This window comes from Urocampus carinirostris, chromosome 8 (genome assembly GCF_059441175.1).
Source record: "Urocampus carinirostris isolate Australia breed hairy pipefish chromosome 8, RoL_Ucar_1.0, whole genome shotgun sequence".
Classification (NCBI taxonomy): domain Eukaryota; kingdom Metazoa; phylum Chordata; class Actinopteri; order Syngnathiformes; family Syngnathidae; genus Urocampus; species Urocampus carinirostris.
In genome coordinates, this window is record NC_142356.1 from 21,277,081 (window position 1) to 21,299,234 (window position 22,154).

The 22,154-nt window shown below is 37.8% G+C and overlaps 1 protein-coding gene across 2 annotated transcripts in view; it reads left to right on the plus strand.

The window, feature by feature from the left end:
* Positions 1 to 22,154, plus strand: part of LOC148361220 (uncharacterized) — a 97,673-nt gene that overhangs the window by 35,568 nt on the left and 39,951 nt on the right. The window contains exons 4-11 of one of the 2 annotated variants that reach the window (XM_088341964.1): positions 6,027 to 6,172; positions 6,268 to 6,363; positions 10,931 to 11,052; positions 11,131 to 11,239; positions 14,710 to 14,818; positions 16,313 to 16,407; positions 16,531 to 16,645; positions 20,876 to 21,160. In XM_088341964.1, the coding sequence (XP_088198090.1) occupies positions 6,027 to 6,172; positions 6,268 to 6,363; positions 10,931 to 11,052; positions 11,131 to 11,239; positions 14,710 to 14,818; positions 16,313 to 16,407; positions 16,531 to 16,645; positions 20,876 to 21,160 (1,077 nt within the window). The remainder of the gene's footprint in view (positions 1 to 6,026; positions 6,173 to 6,267; positions 6,364 to 10,930; positions 11,053 to 11,130; positions 11,240 to 14,709; positions 14,819 to 16,312; positions 16,408 to 16,530; positions 16,646 to 20,875; positions 21,161 to 22,154) is intronic. The other variant, XM_088341965.1, reaches the window with a different exon arrangement.

The window sequence follows — 22,154 nt, forward strand, 5'->3', positions numbered from 1 at the left end:
CTACACTCTTTGAAGACACAAACAAATCAAAAATCAAATTGCACATTTCGCCAATCGAATCATCCTCGAATCTGTTCTCACCTTTCAAATGGACAATTTCATAGAATCAGCCTTAATGGAGCTCTTTACATCCTAAAGTTTTCTTTTTTTCTGAAGACAGTTTTAAAAGTGCATTTTCACCTGTATGGAAGTGAACACAGCTCACTCGTTCCTAGCCATTGGAAATGGCACTTCTCAGCCCCTTTAAATAGAGCTTTGTCAAGGTTATGGCATGAAATTAACTTTCATAACCTCAGCCCTTTTACAAATTGGAAATGGTTTATCTCAAAAAGCAGTTTGTAAAAAAACAAACATCAATGCCCTTTTATGAAATGTCGACCATCTCAATTTAACCGACAACAACAAAAACATTATTGTCCAAACTGTTTGTAGATCAATGTAATAAACTGATTCCAATATTTTTAAATTCTACAATAAATCTACACAACCTTTCTGTATTTGGCATTCAGTGGGGAATATTTAGCCCTGCTAAACTGCTGCTTAAGACCCCAAGGTCAGTTGGGCCAACCTGACTATATCTGTTAATTTCCGCCATTGAAAGAAAAAAAGAACCGACGATCTAGCAAGTAGCGAATCATCTGAACCAACTAGGGAGGGCGAGGGCGGCAGAAGATCTTTCTAAATATAGAGACCGGTGCGTAATCTCGTGCCCTTTTTGTCCACGTGGAATTTTCTAGAAGAGTGCTGAGCGAATGATGTTTCAAAGCCCTCGTTACAAAAGTGTGTCAATGCTGTCTCTTTTGAATAAGATGTCGACTCTGCTCGCATACACTGGGAAGTTGAGCCTTGTCCTCTCATGAGCTTAAGCCAGGCATGTAAAACATACGGGGCGCGGGCCGATTTTGGGATGCCGTAAATTTCTGAGTCTATCAAAAAAGAATACCGACTGCAGTGTTCATTTTACCTGTGAAAGGTGATGGGTCCCGGGGACTCGCATGCTCAAAAATCTATGGGTCCCAACAGAGATCTATGGGTCCCCAAAATTTAGTGTTATCAGGGTTGAAATTGTAAATCGGCAACAAATATAAAATATAAATCTATATATTCATTCAGTTTTAATCATCATGGTTTATCGGTAATACAAATCAGTTATCACTTCAAGATTTTTCAGTTCACAACAATATTGTACATTATACAAAATAATATTGCTGAAATAATTATATTAATCTATATTTTCATTCAGTTTTAATCATCACAGTTAAATGGTAATACAAAGCAGTTATCACTTCAGATTTTTCAGTTTACAAAAATATTGTACATTATACAAAATAATATTGCTGAAATATTAGTCTATATATTCATGCAGTTTTAATCATCACAGTTAATTGGTAATACAAAAGGAGTTATCACTTCAGATTTTTCAGTTTGGTTTGCTGTCCCGCCACAGCTGTAATGCCTTCTCAAGGTCCAATCCATTATCATCCTCCTCATAGCGTCACCAGCAATATAATTTTGTCCATTTTGGCAGAAAATTCCTTTTCTTGCTAGGAGTTTTCTTTTGTTTATTTTCTTTCGTCGAATAGTTAGCTTCAACACATGTGTTTTCCCTGCCTCCGCAATCTTCTGAAGAATTTCTCCGCCGTTTTTTCGTGTCAGAATTAATGCCGTTGTTATCACTCCCAATTTTGTGTTGATTTGCGCCTAATACTAACTGTTTTTTCGGAGGCATACTTCTCTTTCACTCGACGACAAGCACCATAACAATGAGATCTCGTTTGCCGAGATCGGCGAAAACTCGAACCGCGAGACCAAATCAAACAATGGCGGATCTGCCTGACGAAAAGTTTGGAGTGCGGTAAACCTTTGTTAAAAAAAAAATAATTGGGTAATAATGACAATTTTGTGTCAAAAAAGTTGCGTCCTGGGGACGCACGTTGATTTGACACTATGCGTCCCCAGAAAAATTGATGCGTCTAGGACGCAGGGACGCGGGCAAACGAGATCACTGGCGTCTCTAGATCATTTCCATTAAATGCTATTATTTGTTTTTTTTAATATATGAAAACCAAATGCTTCTTCAAAGCTTCAAAAATGCAAAAGGAAAGTGTAAAAGAGCTGACTTTCAGCAAAGGTTCTACTTATGTTCATTCTGTTTGTCTAAACTGTGGACGATTCTTTGTATTGCCAACAAAGTTTGACCTCTACACCCACTAAACATGCTCTAGGGCTAGTTTATTCATGGTTGAGGTTCAACATTACATGCCTTTCTAATCTCTTCTAGTAGGAGAACTTGCACAATTGGTTGTTGACTAAATACTTATTTGCCCCATCGTAGCTGTCAATGGCAGCAGATGAGTTAAGAGTAGCAATGGCTAGTCAACTAGGAATCATCTTCCTCAATCAAACTTGGCCTGGGAGTCCTCTTAATGCAACCCCAAAGATGCCGCTAATCACTCGAATCAAAACTGAGGGCTTATTGGGTTGCTGGAATAAGAATGGCACTCGCTAACCTGCAAACTCATCATCATTTTTCTGTGGAACCTGAACATGGGTAAGGTTTTTCCCGCCTGGGACTCTTTGTTTGCAAGCAGTTTGTCTTGCAAGTCCCGTGAGCATCGACGCTCCTTCACTGAGCTGTGATGTCAGGGTCACGAAGTGCGGCAGCAGTAATTTAATGGCAACTCCCATGGGAGCCCCGGGGAAAAAGCATCATCTGGTGCTCCTTACTGCAAAAACTGCATCACATACTAACCGAGTGTCTTTATTTACCTATGGCGTGGACGTTTTTTACCTTTGTGGGTTTTGTTTGCTCTCAACTAGATTTCAGAGTTAGATTGTCTATGTCCTTTCTGTGGGGTGGAAGCTAGAAACTGACATGGAAAATACTCTACTCTGATCTCCAATATCCCAAAAAGTAAAATCAAATATAACATTGGGTTCTAGTTATTCACAAGGACAATGTTGGTAGCCCAACAGGTAATAGCTAAAAAAAAAAAAAAAAAAGAAAAAGCTCAAAGTGATGGGACACTGTGACACTGTAGTGATCATTTTAAAAATGTAAATGGTCTGAATGGACACTTGGACATATAACACACAGGAGCCGGGAATCGAACCTTGATCCCAAGGCGACCGCTTCGCCTCCTGAGCTACTGCCGCCCCAATTTTACAATCAGCGACCTGATATTAAAGGGGAATAAACTGCTGTCAGCTTTAACAATAATAATTGGAATTTATCCGGACACACAAAAAATATCTAGCAGTATATTCAAAGGTTCTGAGGTTCTCCAGTTGAAAATATGGTCAGAAAAACTTCTAAACAATTTGGAGATAACCCCAAAAAACTGAAAGTTATTTGGTTTAGCTTCTATTAGTTGCAACGGAAAGATAAACCTGTCAACCTCAACCAATTGCTCCCCTTGTTAATGATTGCAATTACTTATATGAAGTGATAATAAAACATTACAAACACAACGCGGCACCCATTTACTCACAGCAAGCCAGACTATGTAGAATACCACGACAATATTAGCAAGCTACAATCGGATTAGAGAAAAATGGGCAAAACAAGATCGGCCCAACAAAAAACAAGTTGAAGACAAAAAAACCCGTACAAAAATTTGAAATGATCAAAAAGCTGTAACATAGAGAATACATATTACTGTAGTTGACAGGTGAAGCAATTATTGGGAGATTAATGAATTATTTGAACAAATTATCGATTAAACTGAAGAGTGGAGGTCATTCCATTTTTAAGTCCTCTTCCCTTTTTGGGGCACCACATTTGTTTTTCCAGATAATTACATCAGGGAAACAGAATGAAAAACCTTTTCAGTCTCATATTAAAGGATTGGCTACATAGTAATTTTAAGTGAATTCTTTTGACTGTTTTTGATTGTTCAATACACTTTAATCAAGACACAAACAGGCTCCGATTTATAGGGTTTTCTTTTAATAATCTTCAGAAGAAACTTGAACACCACATAAACAAAGAGGAAAAAATTAAACAGACAATAGGATTTTGGATACCATTTATATGTAAGGCAATTAATCCAAAACATATTACATTATCGATTTTGCAGTCCATGAAAATGATTGATCAGTTCAAAGAAAAAATGTATAACCACACAGATGAATGAAGGACTCACAGTGTTAAAACAATCAACTTACTTAGAAGGCCGGGAATTCTTTCATAACATGTCAGAAATATTATTTGCCCCTGCACCAAAACCGGCTTGTTGAGAAATGTTTTTTTTTGTTTAGCTTTGAGGACAAAATGTTTTTTGGCCTTCTCTGGTTAGTGGCCACATGGAGTCTTAGCCTTTTCTGGTTCTGGTTTCTGCAAACAAGACAAAGACCATCCCGTGCGCCGGGTGGCCGCCTTTAACTACATAAAATATAAGTCCGTTTTAGAATAGAATAGAATAGAATAGAATATACCTTTATTGTCATTGTTACAAAATGGGTTAACATATTGTGACAACGAAATTGGGCATGACACTCCAGTTTTACACATTCACAGTGAGGTATGAGCCAAGAAGATAAAGGAACAGAGAAGATAAGGTTATAAAACAAGGGGGATAAGGCTATAGTTATCATTGACATGGTATTTACACAAGAAAAAAGAGGGGATGGAATTTCGTTTACAAGTAGTATTGATACGTGGTATCGGTATCTATAACTTTTCAACAGTCAAATATTGGTAGCAGTATTAACCTGACAAATTGGAATCTATATCACTAGGTTTTTGTAGAGGGGAAGGAATTTGATTTAGAAGTAGTATCCATATGTGGTATCGGTATTGACAACTATTCAAAAGCTCAGTACTAGTAATATTTTGGCCCTGAATTTCTTTTAGTTAACTTCCCTACTAAAATTTTTCAAAAATGTTGTTTATTTTAAAAAATACGCATTACATATTTATTTGTTATCAATATATATAACAACCTATAATGATAATAGTAATCATGATGGTAAAAACTATCATTAATATTAGTATACCTATATATTATTTAATCATAAACATAATAGTTTCATATTATCTAAAACCGTTTTGTGTTATACTACATAAAACAAACACATAAATAAACACATAAAATAAATAAGTAAAATATGTAATTGTAGTGCAGCACGGCGGCGCAGTGGTTAACGCATGTGCGGCACAGTTCATGTCTTGGGAACCTTTTGCGTGGGTTCCAATCCAGCTACCAGACTTCCTGAGCGGAGTTTGTATGTTCTCCCCGTGCTTGTGTGGGTTTCCTCTGGGCGCTCCGGTTTCCTCCCACATTCCAAAAACATGCATTTCAGGTGAATTGGCCTGTCCAAATTGTCCCTAGGTGTGAATGAGCGAGTGAGTTGTCTGTCCCAGTGTGCCCTGCGATTGGCTGGCAACCAGTTCAGGGTGTCCCCTGCCCACTGCCCGATGATTGCTGGGATGGGCTCCAGCACCTCCGCGACACGACTGAGGATAAGCGGTGCAGCTAATGAGATGAGATGAGATGTAATTCTAGTTAGAATTCCGGTTAAAAATAAAGGTGGTTAAGTTCTTAAAACATGTATTGATAAAACCCCAGAAATGATTTTAAAACTATGATTTAACAGCATGAGACCCTTTTTTTCTTTTCTTTTTTTTGCGTATGGTAATTACACTAGCATGTTCTAATCTTAGTCTTTGCTTCCTAGGTGAAGTTTGAAAACCCAATTAAAAACTAACAGCTTTGTTTCACTTATTTATTTATTCAGACTGTGCTAATGATGTCTTTTCGGTTTTATACTTTATTTAATACAAATGAGAAATGGTTCATTTGTTCGCTAAGTCATCATTACTGCAGCCTCAAGGACATATAACAGATTTTTTTCATTGGTTTGAACACCAATGACAGTTAAGCTCTATGAAATCTGCCGAGGAGCAAGGGTTAGGTAGCGAGGCGATTATGGTGGTCCAGGAGTGCTGTCTCAAACTCTCTCAGTATTCTTCTTTTAAGATCCCAATTATGCCCCGCCTAATATGTGTGTTTTAATTCCTATAGGCATGCGTCCCTTGCACTACGCCGCCTGGCAGGGCAAGACGGAGCCTCTGAAAATGTTGCTAAAGGCGGGCTCTTCCGTCAACGGCCAGTCGGACGAAGGACAAATCCCGCTACACCTTTCTTCTCAGCACGGACACTACGACGGGGTAACAATCGTGCCCCTGAATATTTATCCATTCGTAGGAACCTTATCTGGGTTGACGATGCGCGACACTTAAATCGTCGTTTTGTGCTTTCACAGTCGGAGATGTTGCTTCAACACCAGTCCAACACGTGCATCTCAGACACGGCAGGAAAAACGCCGCTCGACCTTGCCTGTGAATTCGGACGTGTTGCGGTGAGAAAGATACTGGATTATTTCCATTTTATGGCAAATCGCTTTGATTTAACTTGAATCACAAGTGCTGGCACAGGTGTCGGGTCAGGAACCTTCTTTGGGTGGTGTAGAAGCAAAGATCCAAACACTGGTTGGTAATGCAAACAGAGGTGTTTTATTTTGGCAGGATTAAGTAGACAGGAAGTCAGGTAGCGAGGCGATTATGGTGGTCCAGAATGCAATCAAGGAGTCAGTATTCCAGTGAGCTTATTTACCGGACAACAGTCAGTGAGTTCATTTGGCAGTACGTGTGATCCGGAAGGGCAAGCAAGGGTTCAGTACACTGGAATGACAAAACGCTTGAACAAATGTGCTTGAGATGTGACATGAGGGCAATGAAGAACTAGCATTGAGCCAAGAGGAAGAAGTGTTTAAATAGCGATAAGGGAGAGGTGTGATTGGAGGGTAATCAGGACAATTGAAAACATCTGTGAGGAGGAAATTAGCACCAGGAAGTGACAGACCAAATAAAACAAGGTAAGCAAGAGAGAGCAAGAGGGCAAGAGAGCGGGATAGGGAGAGAACATACAAATTAGCAAGACTCAGCTTGCAGGACGATGATAGTTTGTAATCAGACTTGCTTTTTAATCAATCCGATTTTAATTTGTGTCTCATGAACCTGATTGGAAGTTCAGCTAGTGAAAGATGCTAGTAGGAATTTTCCCATGATATTGCTTTCAATTATCAACATCCGTTGTAGGCCTACAGCACTTTGCCAAAAAAGACATACCTTTTTTGTTTGAAGAAGACTTTGCTCATTTGCAGTAATGTTCTTCTTATTGTATTATATATACTGTGTATGTATCATAGATGGTAGTGTGCCCGCTTTGTGACTGGGAGGTCGCTGGTTCGCGCCTCGACCGAGACATACCTAATTGGTATAATGGCGGCGCCCTCTGGCTGCGGCTGCACCGACTCGCTACAACGGGTCAGGTGTATCGACATTTCGTTCTGTGTACATTGTTACAAAGAATGACAATACAAAGGAAATTATTATTATTATTATTACATTAATTTTATGTTCTTCTCTCCTTGTGTGGTTGTGGTACACAATTCAGCAGTAGCTTAACTCCTCTTAGAAAAAAAGTACTGAGTCAAGATTGGCGTCCAAGCTCCACTCTTATCCAAAACAGAGTAAAACTGAAACATAAAATGCAAATGTAAGTCAGAAAAAGTACGTCTGAAAATGTAAGTTTGAAACTAAACCAAAAATGGTATAAAAAAAAAATCCACAATATCCAATACGGCTCCAAATGTGACGTCACTTACTGTCTGAGAGTCTTCTTTATAATAAATATGGAAATCAAATTGAGTAAACTTCAAATTAACTTTCCCTAGGGGGTTTTTTTTACCCTTTCCCTTGCAAACTAATGAAAATGATACTTAAAAAGGGGAAAATCTTTTTTACGCAGGTATATATTTTCTCATTTTAAATTGTAAAAATGTTATTTAATGTAAAAAATGTTATTTTGTATTTTCGGACAGAATTGTGCTCACTTTTAAGTATTATTTTTCAAATCTCAAATTTATTTTAAAACTTATTTTTAGAAACAAGAAACGTCACTTTTAAAAGTCATAATTTAACTTATTATTCAACAATTTTTCTAATTTGATTTTTTCCGGGCGACCCACCAAAACACCACAATAACCACAATTATGAATTTTGTGTTTTATATTTCTTTCAATAATTCTCAGAGGTAAGTCTGTGTTATTACAATGCATGCGACACAGGGACCAAGGTGTTTATAGGAGTGTAGCCTGGGCTGTCAGAGGAAGTTTTTTGTGTGTCTCTGCTCATGTTTTTATTATTTATTGTTCTGTTCAAAACCTTAATGTGTGTATTTCGAAGATATTAAATCCCTTAGGTTGCTATAACTAAATAATACACACCGGCCTCTTCATTAGGTACACTTACACTAGTGGTGTGCAGTCAGGGGAGGCAGGTGAGGCACAGCCTCATTGAAATATACCAATATAAATGTAATAAATGGTTATATGTATTCAGGGTTAAAGTTTTATCTCATTTAAATTTACTATTTTGGGATTTTCCTTCTCAAAATTGCTAAATTTTCACATAATATTATCAATGATATAATACTATTAGTATGTAACATAATGCTGTGCTATGCGTGTGCAGATGCAGAGTGAGGTTTGCAATTGTCTTGCCTCCTGGCAGAGGGCGGTAGTGAAACCAAGGATGAGGATTTTGTACTATATGAATACTTATAATATCAGCAAGCTATTAGCAGGTCAAGCAATCCAGTCATTAATATTTTGTTTCATGGAAAATTACCTTTATGTTGATGCTTTTGTTCAAAAAGAGCCGCCCGTGCATAGACCTTGTGAATATTATTGTAGCACACCAAAACACGTTTTTCTATGCTACAGTTTATACATTACTTTCTTGTTCTGCCAATCGAATGATTAGTATTAATTAGGTTAATTTATTTATAAATCTGACTGTGCCTCACCAGACACTAATCTGCCTGCACATCACTGACTTACACCATTCTAGAGCTTCATACTAATATATTAATCATGTGGTTCATAAAATCCCAATATTTTGTCCCTCTCATGCAGCTCAATCAGTACACTAAAACATTAATACTTTGATTAACAAATGAATTATCCATGATCCTTTCAAAACAAAACCATAACCCTTCTGTTTTTATCGAATTTGTGTCAGAAGCTGTGTTAAACAGCTTTCGGACTGCGTTAGAAGACATTCAATTAAAAACTACAATCCGGAATTAATTGCATGCCCTGATTGCTCTTTAGCAAGCCTATTTTTTGAGCCTATTTTGTAAGGATGATGCTCAAGTTGCATATTAAATCGAACGTCGGGGAATGCTGTTCCTGTGTGAGTTGGTGCAAAAGGTGTGACTTCATCAATAGTCCCTGCAACTAGGGACTATTTTAATAGGCGACTAGTTCCAGAGTATTGAAAAGATTAGTCGAGTAATCGGATGATTGTTAATTTTTTTCTTAAATTTAGCATGAAGGTGATGTAATTTTTGGGAAAATGATAAACACGGGAAAAAGAATACAATGAAAACTACATCGTTTTTTTTACAAAAAATAAGATAAAAATGAACAGTAAGAAAAAAAAATGTTCTTTTGGTGAACACATTCAGTGGTCAACTGCAAAGTCTGTAACAGAAGTACCTAACGATTAGCAACTGATATTTGTATGTTTTTAAGACTGCGTGCATTTAATTTTAAATACGTTTGTCACACACAGTCTGACATAAGGCTCAAGCTACGTGTATGAAATGTACAAGGCATGTCATCAAAACCATATTGGCTTAAACGTTACTTGAATCTAACCGAGGCGAGTCAGACTCAGTTTGATACAAATGTCCAACGTGTTTTTTGAATGTTTGTGCATCACTAAGCTACCGCAGTCATACGCAAGGTGTGCTTTACAACCATTGCAAGTACCGTAAATTCCGGACTATAGATTGCACCTGATTATAAGCCGCACCCACCATTTTTAGGGGATCTGCTACTTTTGTTCTTACACAAGCCGCACCCATGTATAAGCCGCGTGCGCCCAGGTTAAAACTTGTGACACAATCACAGGTTAAATCCTGACCAGACTGTAAGCCCCACGATTGTGACTGCATAGGTAGTAAACAATTCTAGATTCACAGTAGTCATTATAAATGGGAAATGATACCCGTAATTAAGGTATGATGCAGACTTGTAAAGTCCGGGTCCCGTAGAAATTAATCCAAGGAAACAAAATATATATTTCCAAAGTTACCGGTAACTGAGCTTTACCCTAATTCCCATCAGCCCGCGTGTGCTCTGCCCCTTCTTTTCAATTCGTCCGTAGAACACATAACAGAATAAATCTCTAAAATAAATACATTGCAAGAATATACAGTTGCAAATACATATTATACATGGTTACACATATTTACGAAGAAAGACTGTACACCAAGAGAGTTTTCAAAGCTTTAATAATAATAATATAACTTTCATCCCAAACCGTGCTCATTATCGGAACGTACCTTAACTTTACAGACAAAGTATGCTTATACTAAGAGGTTGCAGTCTTTCTTGGCGCACATATTCTACTGGTCTTAATGTTACCTTTTATACTCTAGCGCCGCTGGTGGCAGTTAGAAAAATTTCATAAATTGGCCGCTTCACTGAATAAGCTGCAGGGCTGAACATTTGGGAAAAAAGCAGCGGCTTATAGTCCGGAATTTACGGTATTTTTATCGTCCAATGTCCAGGTCAAAATGAAGCTCTGGTACGCGTACTGGATGCTTATGTCGCCATTTCTGTATGCACTCTACTTTAGTGCTCTAGACAGAGACATTTGTGCATGGGCACCTCCCAGCAGGGATAATTTTCATGTGGAGATGCCTCTCTGTTGGAAAAACGTGTCCGGCGACAATAGTCGTCAATGGAATTCGTTGTGGCTATTCCTATAATTTTTGGTCAACAAAGTTGACTAATCGTTGCAGCCCTGGACTTCATCCAAGCTTTTTAAACTCGATTTTTTTTTTTGTGCCAGGTGGTTCAGCTTCTTCTCAGCAGCAACATGTGTGCCGCCATGCTGGAGCCGAAACCCTCCGACCCGAACGGGGTGTCGCCTCTTCATCTCGCCGCCAAGAACGGACACATTGACGTCATAAGGTCTGTGAACTTCATCTACAAGATCAAACATTTAAATGCGGTTTGGTTTGATTCTGACCGGGCTAATTCGCGTTGCAGGTTGCTGATCCAAGCCGGTATTGATATTAACAGGCAGTCTGAATCTGGTACAGCTTTGCATCAGGCCGCCCTCTGTGGGAAGACAGAGGTAGTGCGCCTTCTGCTTGAAGTAAGTCAGAATTAACATCAGAATGTTCTCAAACGGAGAGCTATTGGTTCTGAATGTGGGGATTATAACACAATGATTGAAACTATTGTGGAGGATAATGGTGGAATACAGAGTCACAAGTTACCTCAAAATCTTTGACTTTCAAGAAAGTTGTGACGTAGCAATTTTTCCAATGTTTTGATTTCCAAGCACGAAACAGCATCATTATAATTATTAGGGATGTTTGATTTTTGGAGCCTGATACAGTACTCAAATATTAAATAATCATCAATACAGTGGTACCTTGAAATAGAAGATTAATTCCTCTCTGGATTGTGCTCTTTTCTCGAGTTGTTTTTGTACCCAGCGACATTTTCCGATATGAAATAATTGAAAACAAACTCATCAGCCTGGCGAAAGCATCCGATTTAACCCTAAATAAACAGGATCTTCCTGATCACAAATAACAAATTTAAAAAGTATAAACATAAAAGATTAGTAATAAGATAAATAAGGGTATATCAAATAAATAAAATCTTACTTTATTAGTTAGTGGAGGGAGTCAGAGGTTCCTAACGTAATGGATGTGTATGCATGGTGCGGGAGTAGTGGGTAGGCGGTCTGCGGGAAGAGTGACCAACCATTTCGCTTTCCTTCATCATATGTAGTTTTACCATGGCCAGTGCTTTTCTCCGAGAAAAAAAACTATAAGAGGAATGAGAATTGAATTAGCAAAGGCACATTGTTGGCCACAAACACCAGTATGTATCATCTGAGTCATCTTAAGGGAATCATTCTCCCGAATCGTGGTGGTGCAACTGACCATGCCAGATAAAACACATCATAATATAAAAGGGTGTAGGGCCCAACTTTTATTTTAATGAGTGGCGCTGCAAAAACTCTTTAGTGGCTTTGTAACCTGCACTCACTGCTTCCTTAGGTCAAAAGACAGTCACAGGTACAGTCCTCTTCTTGAATTTCTCAAACCTTGAAATCCATTCCGGTTGTACCAAAGGCTGCCTCAAATTGTAGATCCTTGTAAATAGTGATTTCTGCTCTTTGTGATGGCATCCATCCCTAGGTCCTTGTCATGTAGCCACTTTAACAAAAGTCTTTCCATCTTATCTCAAGTGATCTCTGGTGGTAGCCTCTGGGAATGCTCGTAACTTGGAGTTTCCTTTGTCGAGCAAGGTTTTTGTTCCAAATAAATCTTGTATATCCAAATTATCATGTTTAGTTGTGCTCTAATACATGACTGTACTAGTTACTTATACAATTCTAATGATTTTTCTTTATTCTACCAAAAAAATCATTTTTATTTCATAATTCATTTAAAATTCTAAATAGTTAAGATTGCATCATGCAGTTTGATTATTCCTGTAATTTTTAGCTCCAGTTAAAGGGAAAGCAGCCGATACCAGTATCAGCCACTGTCGCGGGTGCCGATACTTTAAAGGGACAGTGTATATTACTTGACCAATAAATGTCCCTGTATTGAGTAGCGCAACCAAAAATTGAATGCTAAGAAGCACAAGAAGGAATACAAACTATGGAGACTCAAATTGACCAAACCGCATCTTTTTTCTTGTCATTCTTTTTGTCAGCCTTTAGCAAAGTTTTTTTTTGGATGACAATTATGTTTGTTCTCTCTGGGCAAATTTCTTGACCATGGAGTGTTTAAAAAAATCACGTTTATATAATAGTTCATGTATTTTTTCTTAACATTTAACTATGCATTTTTTCTATGGATGACAGTTTTTACCCCTGGAGAAGTGATACACTGTCCCTTTAAAAAGTGTGGGTATAGCCACTTGCCCATCCATAATTAGCCCCCTAGCAGCAGAAAACATTTTATAAAGCGTCACCTTTAAATTTGTTCTGCTTTCTTATTCTTTGTCTTTTGCCCATCTGCATGCAAAAAGGTCAGAGTAGAAAACAAGTCCAGCGTTGACAGATCTGTGATGAAATTTGTCAGACTGGGCAAAATTTGTCACGCTCAAGAGATGATGCGATTTTGAGGACATTAGCCGGAAAAGTCATTAGTGGGCTTTTGTTATTGGCCTTCTCCTGGAGCAGACCGGGCTGCGCTGACTCACAGTGAAAGTGAGACTAGAAAATATAGAACGCTAAAGGATGAAGACAAATGAACAGATAGTGATAATTTAACAAATGTTACATTTTGGGGGTGATGGACCCATGCGGGTGAAGCAGGAACTGAGCTGCTCAAAACAGGGATGGTATTTATGAACATAACCTGGAACAAAGAAACAAACAAACAAGTGGGTACAAAGTATAGAATAAAATACCCCCCAAAAAAACAGAAACAAAAAATCAAACCTGATGCTGTCCAAAATGCCCTTATGGAGGGTCAGTATAATGGTGTGTATACCGGTCACACCTGTGCCCAGTTCCTAAACCCCTTGGCGCCCCTTAGAAGAAAGAGGCACACCAGACCCTAAATTAAGATCCCCCTCAAAGGCCAGATACCAGATGGCCCAAAAGAAAAATAAATTAATGAGGTTGCAGTAACAGGAAGGCTGAAGGTCATTGCCATTCTCCACTAAGACTGGAAGCCAGGTGCGGCCGAGGGGCTCTCTCCTCGCTGCCTGGACAGGAAAACTGTTGCGGCTGAGGGGCTTTCTAATCGCCGCCAGGACAGGAAGCCGACGGGAGAGGGATGTGAAATTCTACCTCTGGGTCCTTTATTGGTTGGGTCATTTTGTTCTGTTTTGGGGGGTGATGGCCCCATATGGGGTAAGCAGGAACTGGGACTGACGCGCTCAAAACAAGCGTGGTGTTTATTGACAAAACCAGAACCAAAATAATAACCAAACAAGTGGGCACAAAGCAACTAACAAGATACCCAAACAAGAAACCAGGAACAAAAAACAACAAAGGAAAATAAAAATAACCTGACAAGGTGGGTTTGTCCAAAATGTCCTTATAAAGGGTCAGGATGATTTGGTACACGTACGGGATATTGGACAGAGCTCTGCCCAGTTCCAGAGCTGCTCGGTGCCCCCTGGTGAAAAGAGGAACCCCAAACCCTGACAACAGAATCAAAAAAAGTTTTTCAATGATATTAGGTCTCTAATTGTAATATCCTCCTGTTTATCCATCTCTTTTAAGATTCACAGATGACATCACAACCAATCGCGGTTCACCTGCTTTCTGAAGCAAAGCTGTGATAGGTTAAGCATTTGTAATGCAATCTTCACCCAGCCCCATTGACAAAATGACCCAGTGATGGACTAAAAACACATGGATTTTGTTTCTACCTGTATCTTCTACAAGCACAATATCAATTCAATTTCTGTAGTCAGGATATCGGTAGACTTTCCATCATATTGTAAAAAAATCCCGGGTTGGTTTTCACTTTATAGAAAACGAACAATTTGAGAATTGTAAGATAAGGATTGTGCCTAACATGTCCTGTAAGTTCCGTAACAAACTACTGAAACTCATAAGGAATCCTGCTTATCTTCCCTCAGAGTGGGATCAGCGCAGGAGTAAGGAACACTCTGAGTCAAACCGCACTGGACATCGTGAACCAGTTCACCACAACGCAGGCTAGCCGCGAGATAAAGCAGCTCCTCAGAGGTGAGTAGAAAAGAACAAATTAAACTTTAGTGGTGAACAAAATATGGTCAAGAAACACATTCTAAATCAATTTGCATGCGGTAAAGTGGTCCCTCAACTTGTCTCGTATCTTCAAAGCGTATAGCAATTAATAACACAATTTGGTGATACACATTTAAACAGTACGAAAGAAAATGAATGAATACATTTCTTAGTGTTTACTTTTACGTATTTCGTTCATAAAGCAGTTTAAATGTCTAAACTGCATCATGTGATTCTGCAATTGTAATGTGTCAAGTTTCAAGTAGATTACTATATTTTAAAGAATTGTTCACTATTTGCTAAAGTGGTACTTATTTTGAAGCAAACGTTGAAATAGTAGCGACCGTCTCGTTTGACTGATTCTGTTGGTAGGGTGATTTTCACAATTCAATATTTTGGTGTAATCCCACTCCTTCCACTAGATGATAACACATTTTTTCGTTTGCCATTGTAAATTTGACAAAGTGAAGTGCCAAAACAAGAAGTACCGTTTTAATGTTTTACTTTGTCGCATCAGAATCCCTGTTCTCACTATTGCCCTCTGCCATGAGGCAGGAGAATTGCATGACTCGCTCTGCATTCGCAGATGCTCAGCATAGTTATAGTCAACTAATTGTATTTATAATATTCATAATATAATGAAGGAAATTCAGCCATTTTGAAAAAAAAAAATCAAAATTGTTTATTTTATAATATTTTTAATTTAAAATATCCATGATGACATGAGAGGAATAAAAGACTAAACATTTTTGACTACACACCTATCAACTTTTCTCCGTATTTTATACCTTTTTGGATCATTTCAAATTGTGTACACCATATAACAATTTTTGTAGGGCAACATTGCTTTAAAAAAAACTCATTTTTTTATGTCGGACTGGTCTCATCTTGCCCATCCGAACATCCTATGCTTTATTTTTTAAATTAAGGTAATTGAAATGTTGAGATTGTGTAAACTATGAAATTAAACCAATAACGTATACATTTTTTTCCATTAAAATAATATGAATCGGACCTTCAAGGGAAGCGACATTTTGTAAAAATACAATATAAAAACGATTAAAGTTATAAAATAAGGGTTAAATAATCTAAGTAATAATAAATAATGATAATTTGCATAACACACAAACAGGTGCATCTGATTCAGGATGATTTATGGAGTGCAGGTGGATTTCTAATGAGCGGACTAACAGGTCTTTCAGGGGCAGAATTTCAGAAGATAAACAGGTGTTCAAATACTTATTTGCAGCTGTATCACACAAATAAATTGTTAAAAAATCATGCATTGTGATTTCAGGATTTTTCTTTTTAGTTTATCTCCCAGTGGACATGCACCCACGTTGTAGATTTTAGACCCCTCCATGATTTCTAAGTGGGAAAAATAACAAAATAGCAGGGTATTCAAATACATATTTTCTTCACTATAACTTGAGCTTCAGCCTCCTCTCTTTCAATCCGTTTTGTGCCTTTCAGACGCGTCAGCCGCCATGCAAGTGCGAGCGCTGAAGGATTACTGCAACAACTACGACCTCACCAGCCTCAACATCAAAGCGGGAGACATCATCACGGTACAAAATAGCAAACACACCTCCTCCAGCACCGTCCTTCGAGTCTCTTCTTCAGAAACTCAAAGCTAATCCCATTTCCCCGCTCGACTCGGTCCTGAAACGGAAGTTTTCCTATGTATGCAGGTCTTAGAGCAGCACTCGGACGGCCGCTGGAAAGGCTGCATTCACGATAACCGCACCGGGAACGATCGTGTAGGCTACTTCCCGTCCAACATGGTGGAGGTCATCAAGAGGGCAGGTGACCACCCACACCACAACAGTGTGTGTGTGCGTGCGTGCAGGCGTGTTTGTGTGTGCTTAGCAGCCTTCTTACGCTAGATTATCATTCGTAGTAGACAGCTATCAGCGTCATTGGCCATTTTAACACGTGAATCACAGAATTTCCCTCCTAAAACGTCACTTCATCCCATCTTCCTACTCTCCAAGTATGCTTTCCTCCTATTTCATCCTAAATGTGAAGACAACCAGAGACTACATACTGGCATTGGACACAGTGGCACCAAAAGTGATGGCGGAAATCCTAAATTACAGTAATTTCTCATTTTTCACGGGGGTTGCATTGTAAATGGGACCGGCGATAGTCAAAAACTGCAAAGTAGAAACATTTATACTCTATCTACTATTTTGTACAAATATGTTCTAGACCAGGAGTCTCCAACCTGGTAATAACATAGTAACAACATAGTACTAACATGATAAGTTGTTATTTTAATAATTCAAATAAGTAAATTCCAGTTCATGGACTTCATGGACAAAAAATGTATTCCAGTCTTGATCATTATTTTTACGCAATTAGTTAAGAGAATAGAACTGAAATCTATTCATGTTTTAAACACATGTATTTATTCATCTTGATTTATTTTACAGGAATTACAACAAACTAAATTGTAATGTATGGGTTTTATAAATCGAATGAGCAATAAATGTTTTCTTTTTTGGGGGGGGGGCTAGCGATCCACTGGCAAATCATACTTTAAATCAGTGAAAATGTTATAAAAATATAATAAAATTTTGAAAAAACTGGTTAAAATTAAGATGAGATAAGATAATCCTTTATTTGACCCACAATGGGAATATTTATTCTGTTACAGCAGTAAGACAATGAATAATGAATAACATCTTAGAATACCAACAGTTTAAACAATTCCGAAATCAAAAAAATACAAAATATATAATAAAATACAACAATATTATTAATTGAAATAAATCACTTGTATTATATACAGAGCCACATTAAACATCAAATGATAACAATTTTTAAAATAATTTTCGACTGTTTTTTTTTTTTAATGAAAAAATGTGCCTTGGCTTAAAAAAGTTAAAGAACACTCACTTAATCTGTTCATGCTGTCCAAATAAAATATGCAGTCTATGGGATGAGTCAGAAATCTCTCGAGAGGCCCGAATCACAAAAAAACCCATTTAATTGGCTCTTAATGTCTCCTTTTTTCAAAACATAATGCTCACATTGAGGGATGAACAGTTGGTCCATTTCAAATGCAATAAAAAATAAATAAATCATGTTTCTGTCTCCATCTGTGGTCAAAAATCAGCAGCTAAAAAGTTATACTATGAATGGGACGTACATTTTCAGTTTTTATAATTTTGCTACTCGAAGTTAACTAGCAGATGTATTTTTTGTATCCAAAGAGTTAAAGGCTAATGTTAGCGGTTAACACGGTGTGTAATCACCCTTTTCTCAAGCTCTCGATAACCTCGTCAAGATGTTACAGTGGAGATATAAAACTGTCTTTATTGACAAATGAAACATGAGTGGAATTCTAGATTCGGTTATTGCACTTTAGTGAGTTGGGGCTTGCTAATTAGCAACACTATGCTATACTAAGGTTACTTGTACTTGGTGTTGTTCTGTAGTCCTTTTTCTTAATAACTTTGATGTCTTAGATTATCTAAATACAGATATTAGGAGTTAGGATAAGTATCATAACAAAACAACTGAATATTACATTTGAAAGTACAGCTGTTTTGCTAACTACTTAGCTTTTAGTGGCTAACTTTGATGTTTCCTTTCTAGGGCTAGATCTTAGATTAATAATAATAATAATAATAATTTCCTTTGTATTGTCATTCTTTGTAACAATGTACACAGAACGAAATGTCGATACACCTGACCCGTTGTAGCGAGCCGATGCAGCCGCAGCCAACAGAGGGCGCCGCCATTTTACCAATGTTATAAGTCTTAGGTATGACTCGGCCGAGGCGCGAACCAGCGACCTCAACTTTATTATTTTGTCATATTCAGAAAAATTGACAATTTGAAAATGATATTGATTGTGAAATCATAGGATAGAAATTAAGCTTTTGAACATGAGGCAGTACACATGTATTTACAATAAATACGGTTTACATGATTGTGTTTAGGAAAATCCTATAAATACTTGTTTTCCAAGAGCTAAGAAAGTCAAGTTTTGTTCGACCTGTTTAAATATGGTTATTTTATCTTTCAATTTTTCACAGGAGGCTTTAAGTAATAATTTTTTATACATTTTCATATATAAATTACCTATGAAGTGAGTGATAAAATCAAGATTTTGATTTAAAAAATTAATACATTTGTTCATATAACCAAGAAATTTATATTTTTGTTCTATTTTTACAATAAATGCGCCTAATATATCAATTTTAAAATAAATACAATTCAATTAATGTTATATACCAATTCACAAGCTAAAGTAAAGAAAATCTTGCATCTATACCCTGCTCTAAGGCAAACATTTTGTGTTTATTTCGCTTCAAATTGTTGCTGCCAGCACCATCGCATGTGAACCGAAAAGTCTATTTTTGCCTTTGAGGTCACGTGTCTTGTGTGCTAACGTGACTTTTTGTGATGAAGGCCTCTGTTATGCATGCTTGTGCTTCTAGTTCGTACGACACTTTTGTCATTGAAAGAGCATCTATCTGCACATTTTTGTTTAGAAAGTGTGCAGCCAATCATTGTGTATGAATAAGCTCACAGGGATCAAACTTTGAATTCAATGTTTCTATTTCATCCTGCCTTGTAAATGAACCTTCAAGTGGTGTGGATAGAAAATCTCATATTGTGGAGATAGATGCTTTTCACCCGATTTCCCTTCCATGCTTTAGTTCTACTATTCTTCCTTTTCTCCTTACGAGTAACGTATTTTCCACACTATAAAGCACACCGTACTATTAGGCGCTTGGAATCAAGACTAGAGTAAGAGTTACCTTGTGCAGCCAAGTATCACTATTAAGCTCTTTGTAAACTTACAGTATGTATTAATGTGAAGATTGATCAGTCGATATGCATCTGGAACCAAAATCGCAAATCAGTAATGGCTCTGAGAGCGACAACAATTTACCACAAAGCAACCAGTGGTACAATTTTTAGGTAAAATGCATTAAACCATATCTCATTATCAGACAAGGTGCCAGAAACACTGATTTGCATAGTGCATTCTGATAGATAGAACTGTCTGCCCATTTCTTCACCTGTGTGTCAATAATGCTGCGGTTTAAAAAGTATACATACGTAAAAGAGCTTGCGTAAAAAATTTTTTAAAGACTTGTGTTTCCCCCATGCACTAACATTTGTAGGTGAGGAAGTGGAAAGACTGATAATCTATCAGAATGCACTGTGCAAATCAGTATTCCTGAGTGAAAATAGTGTGATAATGAGAAACGGTCTAATGCCTTATCCTGTGTAACCTGTACCACTGGTGGTCTAGTGGTGTTGGCCTGCTACTACTCATTATACATACTGTGTTAGTCTACTTTGTTCAATTTACTGGCTGAAGGGTTAACAGTAAAAGTACTTTACTTAATACATTTTTTTAACAAACAATTACTGTACTATCCAATTATAATTTGAAAACTAATCCTGCTGTTTAGTTGTGCGACTCTATAGATTAAGGACGAAATTTACTTTACATGATATTTTGCCGCCATCAAGTGGACGCTATGGAAATCTGCATTTACCTTCTGTTCTGTCCCAGAAACCATCTATTTTTCTATTTCCAAATATTAATAAAAAAGCCACAAAGAGCGGCAATGACCCGCCTGTGGCTAAAGAGAATGTTTAGCGGAAGGAGAGGTCCAACTCGTTGGCGACGGAAAGCATCTTTCTCTGTTTAGCCAATCAAAATTCTGAACACAAAATCCGTGAAGTAGCGAAACTGCGATAGAGCAGTAAACTGCGATACAACAAGGGATTACTGTACCAATCTTATCTACCGTATTCTGCGGAATGTAAGATGTGGAATTTTAAATTTCTGGCCTAGGGTTTTTAAGTGCGCTGTATAGTCCGGAAAATATGGTATATTCCCTGTGGATATATGGATGTTTTTTTCTCATAGCACATTCTCTTCTGATGATTCTTTCTTGTTTTTTTTTAAGTGAACTGATGAGTTTTCGTGCTGTGTTGTTGTTTTGCATCTCTTTTTGCACTTTCCTCCTCATCGCCCTTCCCCCCATCTTGGCCCGAACCCAGGCCTATCCCCATCTCAGCAGTGCCACACGCTTCTACTGCGCAGGCCCAATCCCTGCCCCGTCAGCTCTCTCAACGGGCACTCGTACCCCCCAACCAAGGTTCTCCCCCTGCACCTTCCTTCCCCTCCCACCCTTCACACCAACACGCAATCGCTCCCTCGTTTCTCCTCGTTCGGGTACGTGCCACTTCCCATCTCTCCACCTTCTTTCTCCACTCTTCCTCCGCCTCCTCCTCTGTCTACTCCTCCTCCTTTCTCCACTTCTCAGGAGCAGCAAATTCAGACAGGTACATACTGTAGTACGTTTTATAACTACCTTTTAAGATTAATTCATAGTCTTTTAGACATGTTTATCACCACTTTTATGATATTTTGGGCTGGTGACTTTTAGTTTCCAAGAATCAAGGTTTTTTTATTGATGTTTCTCACATGAATACATAAAGCACTGTCTAAAAAAGGGTTAGGCAAACTATAGACCGCAGGACCCATGTGGCCCATTAGGCTTTTCAATCCGACCAGACAAACACAAGTCGTCAAAATATGACAATATATATATATTTACAGGTCCAAAAAGTACCCTATTTTCCGGACTATAAGGCACACCTAAAACCCCCAATATGGATAGAAATTTGAAAGTGCACCTTATAACCCGGTGCCCCTTAAATACCGCAGAATACAACGAAGAAAATTGTAAATGCATACAGTAATTATTGGTGTGAGTTACCATACCAAGGATTTAAGGAAATATCATATTCAAGCAATGATAATTAAATCAATAGACATCATTGATCTAAGTTGCAAAACATTGTATCCAATGGGAATGGAACCTGACTAGTGGCCGTAAAGTGCCGTCACATTACCACTAGACCATCAGTGTTACAAATAACGAGCAGCAAAGGATTAGATCATATCTCATGATCACTTCATTTTTACGGTGCTCGGAACACTGATTTGCACAGTGCATTCTGGTTGGTTAAACAGTCTCCCAACTTCATCACCAACGAATGTTAGAAAATGGAGAAAACAGAAAGTCTTTTAACAAAATATTACACAAGCTCCATTACTGTACGCATGCATACCTATTAAACGCACAGGTGAAGAAGCAGACAGATTGTTTAACCTATCAGAATGCACTAAGCAAATCAGTGTTGTGCACCTTAAACAAAGTAATGATGAGATAAGCTCAAATGCCTTTTCATATGTCGTCTGTACCACTAACGGCCTAATAGTATGTATTGGCGCTCTCGCCGCTAAAACTCTGATTTGACTCAAATTACATAC